At 44.9% G+C, this 17,573-nt stretch overlaps 1 protein-coding gene across 2 annotated transcripts in view; it reads left to right on the forward strand.

Moving 5' to 3' along the window:
• Nucleotides 1-17,573, forward strand: part of unc5a (unc-5 netrin receptor A) — a 196,770-nt gene that overhangs the window by 147,870 nt on the left and 31,327 nt on the right. For both annotated transcript variants that reach the window (XM_086105747.1, XM_086105748.1), the window contains exons 7-9: nucleotides 6,048-6,212; nucleotides 12,462-12,650; nucleotides 13,800-14,099. In XM_086105747.1, coding sequence (XP_085961873.1) covers nucleotides 6,048-6,212; nucleotides 12,462-12,650; nucleotides 13,800-14,099 — 654 coding nt within the window. The remainder of the gene's footprint in view (nucleotides 1-6,047; nucleotides 6,213-12,461; nucleotides 12,651-13,799; nucleotides 14,100-17,573) is intronic.

A 17,573-nucleotide genomic window follows, 5' to 3' on the forward strand; every position in this document is an offset into this window, starting at 1 on the left:
TACGTACTGACATCTTCTACAACAGCTTGTTCTGTGACTCCTCCGTGCGAAAGGACACTTGCACTTCTCTTCTTGTGAAGCTTGAAAGTGTTAGAGAGTAGGCGGGGGAGGCCAGTCTGTCACGTCAGATGGACTCCATGCTGGGAGCCCGCAGACGAGGCTGAGGCTAAAACCTGAGGCTCCGAGCGCAACAGGATCAACACTTTTGACGGACACTTGGCTTAACAGACAAGAGTTTACCGTCTTGCATCTTTTGTTCACTTTAACTTTCTTCACCTTTGCATTGAACTTTGAATATACAGTAAATGTGCAGTATATTCTCCCCAACACGTTCTCTTTTGACTCCATTCTTGTGCTCTTTTTCCTCATCTGGGGGCACCAATCGGGGCAAAATGTCACATTCAGGCAACTATGCAACACCAGAAGCACCTGCAAATAGTTGGAGCCAAGTTAAACAAGCATGGTGGCGACACCTGACCCATACAAATGAATCAAGTTGTGAGAGAGGAACACAAACAACATGAAAAGATTGCTAACGTGGGTGAATTATTCAAATATTGTACTGATCCCTCAGGCTTGCCAGCAGAGACATGAGAATTCTGCTAGATGGAAAATAAACAGACTTGGGGCTAGTGTTGTTGTGCGTGTTTGTTTACAAGCGTTGATGCGCGCGGCCGTGTTGTATGCACATGCATCTCGGCACCCATATGCTTGCCGTTTTTCTGCACTTCAGGCAAGTGTCTAGTTCTCCTTAGCAAGTGAGCTTCATTTGTGTCCAAAGAAAAAATGCAAAACGTTGCTAATAGCAAAGAAAACATATTAGTTCACATTGGAAGGAGCGCGGCCATCTGGTGACAGACTTGGAGCTTCACCGTTTCAATCATTCGGTGCCATTTGCCTTGGCTCCCTCTCGACATCTCACATTCAGTCACCCGTTTTGGCTCATTCCGCCGAATTAGTTAACATAAGGGAGACATGTCTGCTTTGTTCGGTTGCCCATTAGAACTTGCATTCATCCCGCAATAGGAATGGTATCTTTTAAATGTGCAAACATTTTCAGAAATACACGCCATGTGATGTCGCAACGGTCACTTCTGTGGGCTGAGCTGCCATCCTGCCTCCATGTGGGGTTTTCCGAGGCTGTTCCCGTCAGGTCGGTGGGATTAGGGGGCCATTACCGTGTACGTGTGTGTTGACGGAACTGAGGGATGACCCTCTGCGCTCATGTTCCGCTCAAGGACACGCCACAACCACGGGTGTTCCATGAACTCGGACGGAGACAGTCGGCAGCCGTTGTTACGAGGAGCAAAAGCCTCAAACACATCCTGCTTTGACCTGTAAAGAATGGCGGCGGTCGTTTTTTTTTTCCTTCCCCCCTTGACAACATGTAGAAATTGAGGCGTGCCAATGGGCTATTGTGTTGCTGTCCCTCCCTCGGTAGCCGGCCTGACCTCAAACCTGTGGTGCAGTGTGATTGAAAATCAGTTGCACAGCCTTTCACCCTTGTGCTAACAATCTCTCCCTGGGGATTTCATATGGAAAACACTGTGTGGATAATCAAATATCTCTGTTACACTGGAGAATGAATAAGAATCGTCAAGGTTTTGAACTACAAGCTACATTTTTAAAAGGGAATTGTTGACAGTATGTATTTCTTCAAATAGTGGCTGGCCTCTTCGATGCAAGTAGTGGCTTCCTTTTTGCCCTTGAGGAAAATACGGCTGTTGCACACGATCAAACTAAGGACTACACTTATTTTGAACTTGCTCACTCCATTGCTGACTAAAACAGCAGCATCTACTGAGGCGCGTCAGCAGTGCCTCGAGATGAACGAGTAAATGTGGAGTTGTAAACGCAATTGTGCGCAGCCAACATGCTTTAAGCCCATTTCTGCATTAATACAGCAGTTGTTTTGTCTCATTTTACATCTACGGTTTGTTTCTACTATAAAGTACATTATTAACAGGGAAAGCATAGCTGTTCCTTCAGAGGGCCATCCGTATGCACAAACCCAGTGAGCAATGCAAATCCTAAAAAAAAAAAAAAAGACTCTAATTGACGGGGTTGGAGCAAGTGCGTAATATTTTTACATCCACAGTGTATACTTTTAGTGTAGTCTAAATCCTACTAAAAAACCGTCATAAATATCATGCTATTTCCACTCGAGTCTCTTTGTTTGGAAATATTATTAGCATAGTCCTGCTTTGTGCTGGAAAAAAATCATTGCCTCCCAAGGGGAAATGTTGTTCCCATCTCTTCATTTTACAGTGGCGTGGATAAACTGAGGGGCGACATTCTGCTTTCATTAGGCTCTAATTTGCTTTTCAATCATTTTCAATCCCAACTTGGATAATCAGCCCACTGGCCCACGGATCGGTCCACTCAATGCCAAACAAGGACAATTATCTGATTATCTGGTTCCGCTCGCTCTGCCAAACAGACCTGGCTGCATGGAGACACGAGCTGTGTCAGCATCCTGCCGCACACACACACACACACACACACACACACACACACACACACACACACACAAATTATAGGCATATATAGACTAGTTTATAGCTTTGGCCCGCAAAGGACGTAATTCACACATCTGTGACTTTGCTTTTAGCCACTTTTCAATTATGGGCTGGTGCCAACCCGAATAACATTATCAGCCAGGGTAGTTATGCTATATTAGTTCCATCCCACCCTGAGTATCACTCTTGCTTCATAAACCAAATCCTCTGACCCGCTCTGGGTCAGACTCGTCGTCTGGGGTTGATGCCCCCCGTGCTCTTTATTGCTAGGATTAATGAGCGCTAGCGTTTCCTTGCCCTGGGGTCAGCCAGGAAGAGGGTTGCTGCTGTCATAGAGATGTGTTAGTGTGGCTGTCGTCGTAGTAATTTCGCCAGGTCCTCTCCACTGATACAATCGGGACAGGGAAGAGCAAAGCGGTGGTGTTGCTCGCCCCACGAGAGCTCATTACGGCTCTTTTTCCTATTAGCCCTGTGGTAACCTTCCCCGGGCTGGGTGCTGCGTCACTCTCAATATGACTCTGAGGCAGCAGCACCCCACCCCACCGTTGTTGTCAAATGACTGCCCTCTCTGCTTGTGTTGCACTGATGCACTGTATCCTCCAGCAGCGTTCACTCACAAGTGTTTAGTCATGTACTTTAATTGGTAACGCAATGACCGAGTGACCATCTCAAATATCTTTTACCCATTGAAATGAATATCTTGTAGTATGTTCCTGCACAACACCTGTTTTTAATAGAAAACGAGCACGATATAGTTTTGTATTTTATTTTTTATTTTAAAAAAAAACAGTAATAACACAAATAGATTGGAAAGAATTCAACAGTTTGTGCTTATCATTTTCATTCACTGGGCATTGTGTGTCAGGTTGTCAAGTTCCGGAATAATCCAGAAAGGGGTGGATCCGAAAAAATGTAGACAAGGATAAAAATGTCTTTTGACAAAAAAGGTTTATTTACAACAAAGGTCACAAGACCGACAAAGTACAAATGAGATCGCTGGCCAGCAGGGCCAGGAAAACCGTGGATAACAAAGGCAAGGGAAGAAACATCCATTGCTTGTCAAAAGGACAAGTAAATCCAATTGTCAATGAAACACACATCAGAACACACTATAAATAAGAAACTTAAATAGTTCAAGGGCGGCCCGGTAGTCGAGTGGTTAGCGCGTCGACTTCCAAGTGCAGAGGTACCGGGTTCAATTCCAGCTCCGGCCTTCCTGTGTGGAGTTTGCATGTTCTCCCCGTGCTTGCGTAGGTTTTCTCTGGGTTATCCGATTTCCTCCCACATGGCAGGCTGATTGAACACTCCAAATTGTCCCTTGGTGTGAATGTGAGCGCGGATGGTTGTTTGTCTCTGTGTGCTCTGCGATTGGCTTGCAAATGGTTCAGGGTGTCCCCCGCATACTGCCCGAAGAACAGCTGGGATAGGCTCCAGCACCCGCCGCGACCCGAGGGAGGATAAAGCGGTTCAGAAAAAGAATGAATAAATAGTTAAATAACAATAACTCACTAAGACTATGGCAAGAACGGAGAACTAGAGCAGTGGTTCTTAACCTTGTGAGAGGTACCGAACCCAATCAGTTCATATGCACATTCACTGAACCCTTCATCAGTGAAAAATAAAATTTTACAAATTCAAGACATTTAAAAGCACACATTTACTTAAAACAGAAAAAAAGTAAATAAAATGACATGTCCTAAGTATAAATACATTTTAATTGTATGACGTACTATCACGACAGTCACACGGTGACTACTGAGCGAACTAAATTTCCCGCAGCACTGATTGGACAAGCAACGTAATGTGATCATCTGCAGCCAGTGATGGCCAAGCGGGCGTGTCATAATTGACAGGTTGAGTCGGGTGTGTCTTAACCTCTATGGCAGAGTCTCCGTCAAACCCCTGAGACTGATTCACCGAACCCCTGGGGTTCGATCGAACCCAGGTTAACAACCACTGGTCTGGAGAATTGCACTTTGTAAATAGAATGCGAGCAAGGCGAATAATCTGACAGTGACCTGAGCGCGGGGCAGTCCTTAAATAGTCCAGGAGGTTGATGACAAAATGCGAAATAGCCGTATTGCAGAAGGGAACGCCCGCCGCTCCATTCCAGCTGGAGCTGAAAACCAAAACACACAAACAAGACATGAAACGATGTGCGGCATAATACTTCGAGACATAACATAGATTTGAGAAATGAGGATTAAGAATATATGCCTGGGGGTATTGTTTTCACTTTGTTCGTGTGTTGTTGTCATTTGGGTTCTGATTGAAGTTGTTTGAAGTTTTATAACTACAGCATTATCAATGCTCATTTCATTAACCCGTCTGTCGCATTTCCCATAACTTGATAACACGTGATAAGGCAAACTTATTTTCAACGCATGACCTTTGTGATGTGTTCATTTTGACAGCAAACTGGTCGTGGCAATAAAACACCTTGAATCAAACACTTAGCCCTCCTTTTTGAAGAATTGTTCACTTTTTATGCCAGGCTGCTGTTTGTTGCGCTGTTCTGTAAATGTGTCGAGACATCAAATGCATGCATTGCTTGACCAATGTACTATGCCAACTGTCGTATAAGCAAGAAAAGAGACCATGCAGACATTGTAATATATATATATATATATATATATGTTGTTTGGGTGGGTCGGTTAAAAAGCTTCCACTGAATTGTGACCAAAACCTTTTGAGGGGGGGGTTTAACATACCGATAATTTAGGGCCGTTGTATAAATCTTTCAGTGGTGGTCTAACACATTTGCTGTACACTGAATAGATTTGAGGAAAAAAATTCCCACCGAATTATTGTACAGACTTGGTGAAACAACTCACTGAGCGTTCAGGTTTAGCTTGGTTACATCTGATTTCCATGCACTAAATAAACAAAAAGAGAAAAAGGTAAAGGGGGACCCCCCCCCCCCCCTTCAACTTCCCCATACATCTGCTTGGATTTGAGCATTTGCAATTGGATTTGCATGTCTTTGTGCATTCCCAACAGGTTCACGTTTCAGAGCCTGCAGATTTGCACAAGATGGCAACAGTTCTCTATCAGTTGTTCAGGTCGTGCATGCAAATGTGCCACTACTTTTACATTTGGGTTGCCATGTACTGTATGTTGTAGGTCGTAAAAGGAAAAAAAAATGTTCAGCTTATTTTGTAATCAGTAGCTTTGCTATCTATCTATCTATCTATCTATCTGTCTATCTGTCTGTCTGTCTGTCTGTCTGTCTGTCTGTCTGTCTGTCTGTCTGTCTGTCTGTCTGTCTGTCTGTCTGTCTGTCTGTCTGTCTGTCTGTCTGTCTGTCTGTCTGTCTGTCTGTCTGTCTGTCTGTCTGTCCGTCTGTCCGTCTGTCCGTCCGTCTGTCCGTCTGTCCGTCTGTCTGTCTGTCCGTCCGTCCGTCCGTCCGTCCATCCATCCATCCATCCATCCATCCATCTAATATGTCTTTATTCACAAGTGAAATAAAATAGATGTCAGTTAGTCCTCACCTCAGGGTGTTATCTTTTCCTGACTATGGGTTTACAGTGGATGGAGGTTGGAGCGAATGGAGCAAGTGGTCGCCGTGTGGCGCCGACTGTGCGATGTGGAGGAGCAGGGAGTGCACCCAGCCGTCACCGGGCACCGGAGGCAAGGACTGCCAGGGGCTCGACCTTCAGTCTCTTAACTGCACCAGCGAGCAGTGCCCACAGAGTGAGTTTACAACCGCCCACATTGTGCAACCTGCACTCTGGTTGTGCCACTTGGTGAGTTCCAGGGAAATGATGGAACGGAACACAATTAGGAGGCAGCAGAAGATTGTGCGCATGCCAAGGCTACTAAGTGCGAAATGAACTTAAATTCTATACACTTGGGCCACAAAATATTTCCAACTTCCGTACCCTTTTTGAATTTGCATGGCCCGAGCTTTAGCCTAACAGTAAAATCAGGGTCGAAGCAAGCGTTGTCTGAAAGCCCACTCTTTCAATGTAGGCTCAGAATTACATTGGTGAAAATATGCTCACTTGAAAGTCATGTCACTAAACCTAAAGCAATTTATTTCATTAGGTCCACCGATGGAGGTTCAGGTGACACAACGGCATATCTAAATCTCATTCCACCTTTCCAAGAGATATTGCTTTGTTGAGCCTTGTTGCCAAGGCTTTAAAGGACGCCCAAATGCATCATAATGTGCGAAGTGTTGATAAAATTGTGGGTACCGGTAGTCCTTTTCCAAAGAGTAGAACGTTTTTTTAAAAATACCTTTGTGACAGCACCTCATCCAATAACCTTGAAAACCTGACACCTTGAAGCTTTTCAGAAAGTGCCAGCCAACACTGAACAAAAAGCTCCATTAAAATGTCATTCCTGACAATGGCGATTGGCTGGCAACCAGTTCAGGGTGCAGCCCGCCTACTGCCCGAAGACAGCAGGGATAGGCTCCAGTGTGCTCGCGACCCTCTTGACGTTGATGCGATATAAGCACAGCAGCACGCGGCTTTATCGTGGCGACACTGCAGCATAAGGTTTCATTGTGGCACTGTCCTTGTGATCAAAGTGGCAGGCAAGACTTCCATCGATCTTCTGTGCAGTCACGATACAATGGCAGGTAGACCAGGAATGAGCTGAGAGACACCTCAATGCGCATGGCACGTGACTTTAAGAGCCTGACTGTTAACAGTAATAATTAACTTAACACCGGTGCAGTGCTCACCGCTGATGTTGCGTTACCTTCTGACCTCATGATAAACCTGGAAATGAAATCAAAAGATTTGCCGCCTGTGGATCCTTCCATGCATATGTATTTAAGAAATATAGGATTTCCCAAAACCCAGCTCCGGCCTCCCTGTGTGGAGTTTGCATGTTCTCCCCGGGCCTGCGTGGGTTTTCTCCGGGTGCTCCGGTTTCCTCCCACATTCCAAAAACATGCATGTCAGGCTGATTGGACGCTCTAAATTGTCCCTAGGTGTGAGTGTGGGCGTGGATGGTTGTTCGTCTCTGTGTGCCCTGCGATTGGCTGGCAACTGATTCAGGGTGTCCCCCGCCTACTGCCCGGAGTTGGCTGGGATAGGCTCCAGCACCCCCCGCGACCCTAGTGAGGATCAAGCGGTTCGGAAAATGGATGGATGGATGGATTTCCCAAAACATTCTTGTAATGGCAAACACATTTTCGAACTAAAGAAAGGACCAAATAAGTTGAAATATACAGTGTACAAACGAGGTGCCAAATAAACTACTAATTAAAAGCATTCATTGCTACTGATGTTCTTCAACTGAAAAAGATGAATTTGAAGCCGCCGCTATTTGTACTGTATACAAGCAATGGAAGTCAATTTTCCATCTGATACGACCCCTTTAAAATAATGTATGGATTTTTACACCCATAACTGCCACTCCCTATATTGTATCTTGTGCTCCTTTCATGGGCTTTTTGACCTATTTGATGACTTGTTCAGATAGATATTCCACAACGTTGCCAGATCCCCCACGAAGTGCAGGTGGTTTACTTTATGAATCATTTGAGGGAAATCAAAGAAGTGGCATGTCTCTCAATATCACAGTTCAGACCTTTTCATTTCATTTCATATATTTTCATAAACCTGCCTGGAAGAGGATGCCGCTGTTTCCCCATCAAGTCAGGAGTGTCGAGGTGCAGACAGAAATGGTTATAAATCGTCTTTGTTGTTGCTTGGTAAACACCGTCTTTTAATGGGGATTTAATTGACATGGGCGAGCGAATGAGTGCGCTGAATAATTTATCTCCCGCTGATTGGTACAATCGGATGGGCCGATACATGGCGAGGCGAGTGTGTAGGGGGCTGCGCATTTGTGGACGTGCGCTGCATATGCATAAGCCGCCTGCGTGTGACTTTGCGCATGCATGTGCACGTCTTCCACCGTCGCCAAGTCTGGCTCAGTGAACCAAGAAGCATCAGTCAGCCCATCATCAAAGGTCAGCTGCTCTTCTCGAGGGAGGCACGATGCGTACACAAAGATGGCCAGTCATTGTTCCTAACACACGCATGCAGAGTGACTGTATTTACACTGGCCTCTGAAGAAGGCCAATCTGCTCGCGGCAGATGTGGTCCCATAGACAATAGCGGTGTGAAGTGTGATAATAAGCAAAACGGCGAGATGGTTTTGGTTAGTCAGCAACTCCTATGCTTGAACCGTGTCTGTGCGCTATTAGCTGAGCTGGAAAACTTGCCCCTGCAACAAAAGGCACCCTACTCATTTAGCCTAATCCAACAATTAAAAGGCAGAGAGCGACTGTCGTACCGCAACAAAGGATGTCCTTTGTCAGGAGACCTTGCACACATCTCTAATCATCCCTCATTAAGACAGAACAGGCATACTGTATTTTGCGTGTCGGAGACAAATAAATGCAGTCCAATGAGTTTGCGTGGCATCTCTTAAAAGCAAACAGACATCACCTAAGCAGCATAGAATGCCAAGATGAAGCTAAAAGCACACTGCAAACGATGTGGACACATGGCACTAAACAATATGGCAGATGGCAAAGGGCACAGGAAGGATTTATTTAGAAGTAGTTAAATGTAAGATTGTGAAGATAGTCGTAAACATAATTTGCCACAGGATCCCGTGGTGGCTGGCAGCATCAAACTCATAATCTCCTTTTGCTGTGAGGGTTAATTTGGTGGAGCAACTGCTGATGTTTTCGTCATGATTTTGTTTGTCACTGCGGGGTCAGAGGTGGCATGAAAAATGGATGACCATTTGTTCAGGCCTACATTTCACCGGGGCTTTGCTGAGGGATAGGATGACTGTATTGTGACGAAAGTAATGGTCACATTCACTTTGAGAGGTTTACTAGCCACATATCCCTGACCTGAAGGACTCCAGTCTGATTCATCTTCAGCTGGGCGACTAGGAATGACCGTGGGATGAAATATATTCCCAGGGCTCGTGATAAATACCCAGGGAAGAGGCACAGGGGGCGGCAAAGTTGTTGTTTTTGTTTTTTTCATATATCATAGGGAGAGCAGGCCTCACAGGTGCGACTGCCAATGCCACGAGAATTCAAAACTTCAGCTTCGTGGCCACTGACGAAATGAATTCTGAGCTTATCTCAAAAAGGAATCCCGAAGCAGCCCGTCTGAGCTGCTGAAGTTAAAGTACAATGACTGGCCTGAAGTCTTTTGACATCCCTCACAGATGGGCATCCATCATAAAGTGAGTCGCGCACGCTGAATCAAAAGTTCTATCTATCTAATTAGATGAAGTGGCAATGAATGGTGGAGTGATGTGATGGACTGTAAAACGGGTAAAAGAAAGATCGGGGCTACGTGTTTGCGTGAGCATAAAGCCCATTCAATTATATGGCCTGATTAACGATGTCAATTAAAGTGTGATAAATGCCCTCTCCGTTATTGACCGGCATTGGCAAAATCAATGAGCGGGGCCGAGGAGCCGAGAGCAGATGCTGGTCAGAATTGTAAGCGAGCATCGGGATCGTTTGGCGGTGACACCCGGCGGGGCAGATAACGCTTCACTCTGTGGGGCTCCGATAAGTGTCCGAGAATACCGACGGAGCCTCACCAGATTGACATAATTTGCGCGGCTTTGAGAATTGTACGTGCGGGAGATTCTACATCTGCGCAGCACATATTACCTTAAAAGGTAAACGGCCGAGCTGCCAGTTCAAGGCTAGGTTTATCCAATTAGTAGTTAACTGACGAGCCTTTGATTGTGTCTGCTCGTCTCTCGGTAGACTGCAGCATCACAAGTCCAAATACCACAGCCTGGCCTTTGACTCACCCAGACTATTGAATTTTGGAGGATTGGATGAGAAGTGTCGTCCCTTCTCTCTTTTTGAACACCTCGCCGTAGGAGGTGAGAGGTTTAGCTCGCTTTGTTTCGGTTAAAGGCACATTGCTTATTCCCTGAAGGATTTAGGAGCCGCTGTGTAATACTGCTGCGACCAGAGATAAGGGATGGCAACGGGATAAGTCTACATGAGCATCCGTGCTTGTTTTTGTCATTCCAAGCTTTGCGTCCTCAAATGTTACCCTTATCACTACAAAATGCGATGTAGCCTATTGTTTGTGTACATTTTGAAATGGGTCGGATTTGTTTGGACTGTCACTGTCTGAACACGAACATATTTGTAAGAACGCTTCAGTGTCAACGTTCGGCATCGTCTCTATCAATCCATCTTCTTCCGATGATGAATGGATACTAATGAAACATTTACCCCCCCCCCCCCCCCCCCGCCGCCCCTCCGGTTTGTAATGATTAGTCGCAAGCTCGTGTCGTTTAATTGCACCCGGCACATGATGCTATTTGAAATCAGCACAATTCATACATTCAATTAATCAATTAGACTCAGTTCAGCCAAAATCAACTTGTTTTTGGGAATACGCTCAAAACGTTATTCATCATCCCAGTTGTCTGTCCTTCGTTTATTTGAACAAAATACTGATGATTGGGATCTTCGCAGTCGTGTGAAGACATGCTATTATAAAACATGCTCGTTTTTAGCGATGCGCTTTTAACAGGGCATGCTGGAGAACAAGAAAAATGACACGATGTCACAAATGGAAAAAAAAATCATAAAGCGAGGATATATTCGATATATCCTGTACAGTTGTTCCATTTTATGAACCTGATTGGTACAAGTCCACGAATGTATGGATTTTCAAGTCTCAGATTTACTCACACCAATTAAAATGTGTCAGATTTGTGCTTCCAGCATGCAGCTTCTCGTTCCTGAGAAGCAGTAGGCATGCACAGCAGTGGCAAAACCCACTGCGTCCTTAAAATGTGCCGTCATACAGAATGATGATCTGGTTCGTTCTTCGACCAGTTAGTTCTGAATTTTTGGCAGGTAAATGACACGTTACTCGCGGCTACATGCCATCTTGTTTTGTGGCCTTTATAGTCTTCAATTTGTCTTTTTTTTCTGGTTTGAATTGTCTTCCTTCTCCTGTCCCTGTCCTTTTGTTATCCACTCAGCACACACCAACTAGCTGCGCTACAAGTTACCAACCAGCCCAGGGGTCGGGAACTCCGGTTCCTCGAGATCCATATCCTGCCTGTTTTAGGTCCCTCCCTACTCCCAACACACCTGATTCAATTGTTCAGGTCTCGACAGAGCTTGCTGATGAGCTGATCGTTTGAATCAGGTATGTTGGCGTAGGGCGGGAACTAAAACAGGCAGGATATGGATCTCGGGGAACCGGCGTTCACTACCCCTCAACTAGCCGATGTTCTCCGCACTTGAAAGGATTCGTCCTCGGCTGAACGTGTCCCCTTTCTGACTGCGTTTACTTGATGGTACTACGCCCTCGTGGATCCCTGGGACAATGCCCTCCACAAAGGCCCCGGGAACAACTTCCTCCCCCGCCATGAAAATCCTCCAGCTGGCGAAAGACAGCCATAGCAAATCCCATTCTCCCGCAGAGCGCGCACACAAACGTATGAATGTTTGTCTGGGCGCAGTTATCATTTCCACACTGTATGCGGTTAGCATGCTTTTGAGAGACGAGTATATTCTATAAGAGAGACTTGAATCACATAGGCAAATCCACTTTCTCTCTTTCGGTCGTGTTGTGTTCTGGGAAAAAGACAAAAGGCGGAGGGAAACACGCATGAATATTTATCCAGGGCAGAAATGAGGGGAAGAAGAAAGGGAAAGCCTGTATTCTTTTGAATTGTCTGCAAATTTAAATAAAAGTCAAGCCATTTATATCAGGATGGCGGTGTAAGATTTGCTAATGCATTCTCTTAGCTCTGCGTGAAACCTTCGGGGAAGTCAAGCAGCGTTCAAGCGCCAAATGTCGTAACTGATTTTATTCGATTAAACAAATTGAGACCTTTACACAGCAGGTAATGAAACTCCTTGCAGAAGCCCACAGGTATTTCCACGCTACAGCCGAGGGAGCCTTTTCGCTTGCAAATAATTCCCGGGCTTTTATTTCTTTTATTTTTGTTTTCTTGCAGCCGTGAGCGGCGCGGAGGACGTGGCGCTTTACGTGGGCATGGTGGCGGTGGCTCTGTTTCTGACCCTGCTTCTCATCATCGTTGTGCTGGTGTACCGGCGCAAGAAGGCAGGCCTGGATGCCGACGTGGCCGACTCGTCCATTCTCACTACTGGCTTCCAGCCGATGGGCATCAAGCCCAGCAAGCCAGGTGTGTGGGCGCCGCGGCCACGCAGGCCCCTCACCCGCAGCAGTAGGACACTATTCTTTGTTTTACTCTCCTCTGTGCGTCCATCGGTCTGTCTGCCAGTTGTGACAGTGCCGCATTCATCGACGTGTATCGTTAGGCCACGTTTCCGCCAAGGGATACCATTCAGTTCCGTATGGTGTATAGTGGAATGTTGATTTAACGGGCGAATCACGTTGGAGGGGTCGTCCGTTAGAGCTCAACGTCAATTGCATCAAAGTCCTTTTTTTTTTTTCCCTGCTACCTTTCTTTCCATTACATATATGTCAAAACAATATGAGCTGCTTTGAATCCGAGGAGAGCTGATTCGGTGCAGTTATTATTGATTACACCGCCGTGCCATATTCATGAGGGGAAAATGTAATGGTGTCATTTTACCCATGTAGTGTAATTCCAGCCTCACGGAGCGGAATCCAGTTTGGCTGTGTGTGTCAGTTTGTATGACGTCAGCCTTTTTACGTCACTAATGCAGTTATCGCCCTCCTAACCTCGCACCCTTGAGCTTACCTTAGCAATTGATAGAGTGGCGAGCCGAAGTCAACCATATTGCTTGTTGGAAACGTGGCTTCAGCACAGTGTGTCTTTCCCAGGTGGACGTGGTTACAGTGCTTCACGGTTAACAAAGACGCATGCGCGTGTTTATCAGATTGCCTGACTCTGCTCGTGTTTTGCCATCACGTCATTGTCGAGAATGCACCGACTTTTTCTCACTGCTTGTGTGTGCCTGTGAGGTTTATTCGCGGCGAGTAGAAATACGACTGTCTGACTTGGATGAAATGGGCTGTCGTGTTTGTGAGTTACTAACATGAATTCAAAAAAATCAAATAAAAAAATCTTTCAAGTTGTATCAGAGTTGTTTGATACTAATTGTTTAGCTGCTAAAGAGACAGAGAGAGGAGGGGAGGGCTGTCAACTGGCTCGGGTGTTTGTGCATTGTCGAGAGAGTGTGAGTGTTTTTCCCGTAGCGCCATGTGTCTTTCCTGTTTTTCTGTCACTTTTTGTGGTGTTGTGACAGCACTGGAGTGTGTGTGAGGTCTTTCTGCGTGAGCTATCGGCTCCCCGTTTCGCCACTCATTGTTTTCCCTCTCTCTTCGTTCTTTATCATCCAAACAGAGAATTCTCATTTGCTTACCATCCAACCCGATCTAACCACCACCACTACCAGTTACCAGGGCACTCTGCGGGCCCGACACGATGCCACCGGCAAGTTTTCCATGACCAACGGGCCTCTGCTGGACCCGCTACCCAAGGGTTCACACACACTGCACAATGGAAAGCTCAATTCGGACCCCGCCGACTTTGTGAGCAGGCTGTCCACTCAGAGCTACTTTAAAACGCTGTCCCGTGACGTGGCCAACACTTCCTATGGGACCTTCAACTTCCTGGGCGGCAGGCTGACGATTCCCAACACTGGTGAGTGTACTTTCGTGTCGTGCTCCATGGCAATAGCATTCTTCGCGCTACTGCTATTATGCATTTTTTGGGGATGGAACAAGTCTATTTGTCTTTCACAAAAGTCTCTATTTTACAATACAATACATGGTGATTTATATAGCGCTTTCACAACAGCGGCAGCTGTAACAAAGCGCTTAACAAAACAGTTAACATAAAGTAAAATAATAAACACAACACATAACATAAAACACGGACAGTCGTGCAGTCCTAACCACTTTTCCATCACACGCTTTGTTGTTTGAAGCAGTTTGAGATGAAAGAGGAGAGAATCAAAGTGTCCTTTAACCAGTGGATCAGAGACGTCATGCTCAAAATGTGCACACGTCGGCTACAAGCTAAGTTTCAAAGTCAACAAGAAGCTGTAGCATCCATTGATGAAAAAAGAGATTGGTTCACTTCTCCTGTCCCATGGAAATCCATTTCAATTCCAAGCGACGACTCTCGGTTCCAAATACCCATCTGCGCTCCGCGCCAACGCTCCTCTCTCCTCATCCTCAACTTCAGCAGCCATCCATCCAGCCGCACCAACGCCGACTGTCCAACAGCGCCGACATCTCCACTGAACAAAACGGGGTTGTGAAAAATGCTGCCCATTACAGGCGCAAAAAACACAAGCGCCCCAGGTCTGTCCAGCACCGACAGTCAATGGCGCAGACATTCCTCCCAATCCAAATCTGTGCTGGTACAGGCGTGCTGCCGAGAAGGCGCAACCACCAAGCACAGATACTTCTCCTTTGACAAATTTCATGGCCAAAAAACACTAAAAACAGTCCATATCAGGTCCACACGATGAAACAACAAACAACATGTGACAAAACAAAAGACAAAAACAACAAAAAAGAACAAAAAAGCAAGGCTCTTGAAGAGCACTTGCCAAAGGCTGCCTACTCAGGCGCCATCTTGGAAAAAAAAAAAAAAAAAATTTGCAGAAATGTGCCGCCCCCCGTTTCTGTCAGGCCCTTGCATGTGCCACAGTAACAGATTTCAGTATTCTTAAGTATTTGATATTTTGGGGTGGGTGGGTGGGTTGCTTCCCCCTTTCATTTCCCACCCATTTTTCATGGAAAATGAATGTTGAATGATCACCAGAGAGTCATAATTTTTTTTTCTTCCCCCCAATGTATGTCAGTAGATGTCAGTTATATGCAGATTTCCACTATTTGCAAGATATCCCGGTCAACTGGACTTAAAAGTGTTTTCTATACATTTTTATTTGCAATTTTCGTGTGTGTGTGTGTGTGTGTGTGTTTCAGGGTGTCAGCACCCGCTGTAAAGCAGCCGTGCACCAAGCACAGACATTACATTTCTACACTCATTTCTTCATTTCCATCCTAGTTGAATCTACAAACACCATTCCCACTTCCCTGACAGTTGCAGTGGTCCAACCGAGGATGCAAACTCAGTTGTTCTACTCTAGTTTGAGGCATACATTTTTCCAAACAGATCGGCAGTCAGATGCCTTTTAATTATTATTATTTTTTTTTTAATAGCACCACTTAACTAACCTAACTTTTTCGAGATATATAAATAAATAAATAGATTGTGATTAGTTTTTTTCATCGCACATACATCGCTGTAAATTTAGCAATTAAAATAAAACAAGATAAGATAAGAAAACCTTTATTTGTCTCACAATGGAGAAATTCCCAATTTACAGAAGCAAAATTATGAAAGGGAGAAAGTAGAAGACAAATAATATATAAATAAATACAAAATATAAATAAAAGCATCTTAAAAATGGGTGAGTGGCGGTGGGTCCGGGTTTTCAGGACTGCCTATTCAATAGCCTGACAGCAATAAAAGTTTTTTTTTTTGTATTGTTTTGTTTTTTTAAAGTACATTTCACAGGTTATTATTGTAGTTCTTGACCACACCGTAGCGTTCACGGAAACAAGTAAGCGGGTGCAACCTTAAAGAGACGATTTAACCCCAAATATTTAAAGCAAATTTGACATGAAAGTGTGTACGAAACTAGTAGCCCTTCACATTAAAAAATACTTTGCAAGTCGCTCTCAGTTATAAAAAAAAAAAAAAGATTAGTGACCTGCTGGTCACTGTCATAAAGCGTTCATATGTGTAGTGGATTCAAATATGATTCCAAAAAACTCATGTTTTCTGGAGTCGCTACTGTCGTTTATAATTTGGGCAAAATTACTCAGGAGAACGTATCCTTCAGAATTTTGTCAGTTGTGTGGAATACGCTGTTTTGAAGCAAATGAGATCAAATGGGGGGCACCAAGGTACGGGAAAATGTGCCACGCAGCCCTCTGTGATGACACCTTAATTCTGCTCATTACAACGCGAGCATTTAAAGAGCCGTTCAAAACCTTCACCGTGCATCTCCCATCACATCGAAAGGTTTTGAAAAGGACAATCAGGAATTTTCCTTCAATCAAGAAAATGTAGATGGAGATAAATCTCTACCTGTAGCTTGAAACCCCCCCCCCCCCCACAAAACTATAACCAAACACGAAACACTCGTCTGGTGGGTCTTGCGATTGGAAGATTGCAACCCTCATGTGGTCTGTTGAGTCCCCTCGCCACCTGGTAACCATGGTGACTTCAATGCACATTAGCCACAGCAACCCTTCTGTATTATTACAGCCCCTTTTCTTCATGTCTACCTGGGAAATTTCCATCTCAACAAGCTGTAAAATAGAACATATTCTTTTCAAAGTAAGACCTTTTCTATTCACAGTTTTCCCTTTTAATGCGGTCTTTCTCTTCATGCAACAATACCTTCAATGAACTCAAAAAAATGTTCAAGATAAGTGTCGGTCGAACCTGCATTTGACTCGTGACCGACCACTCCTTCGCATGTCTCGCCTACTGCCAGCTGGGATCGTTTTTCTCTTTCGGTTCAGTTTTTTTCCAGCATCATTTGTCATTTGGTGCTAAAAAAGTAAAGTGAAGCAAGAAAGACGAGCGCATGGGATCGGAGAACAGAGCTAAATCTTTCTGTTTGCGTTGCTCACCGCCGACTGAACTTTCGGCTGTTTGAAAAATGCAGTTGCTGACTTTGAAACACGGCTTGTCGCAAACGTTGAGTGACGTCATGCATGCACGCCGCGATCATACCAACCGGCGCCCTCACACTTGTCAATCTCGAAGGTTCACACAACATGTGCAACAAGAGGGAATGAAACTGCACCTGTGTGTGCCTAGTACGAATGTAAAGAGAGCTATGGTGTGTTCTCAATGGAAAATATTTTATATTTTTATATATGCATGACTGTATTATCCATTCATTTTCTGATCCGCTTGACTGTCTTATTATTCTCTATTCTTGCTATTTTCATTATTATTATTATGTTTTGTGCACTGTTTGGTTTTTGTTCATTGTGTAGAGTGCCTCGGTACAGTTACGGCTGCTGTGAAAGACCTTTCTCATGAAAAGCTGAGCACCTATGAATAAATGTACCTTTACGTCAA

The sequence above is a fragment of the Hippocampus guttulatus genome, chromosome 2 (assembly GCF_054856545.1).
Source record: "Hippocampus guttulatus isolate MCC_2025c chromosome 2, RoL_Hgut_1.0, whole genome shotgun sequence".
Lineage (NCBI taxonomy): Eukaryota > Metazoa > Chordata > Actinopteri > Syngnathiformes > Syngnathidae > Hippocampus > Hippocampus guttulatus.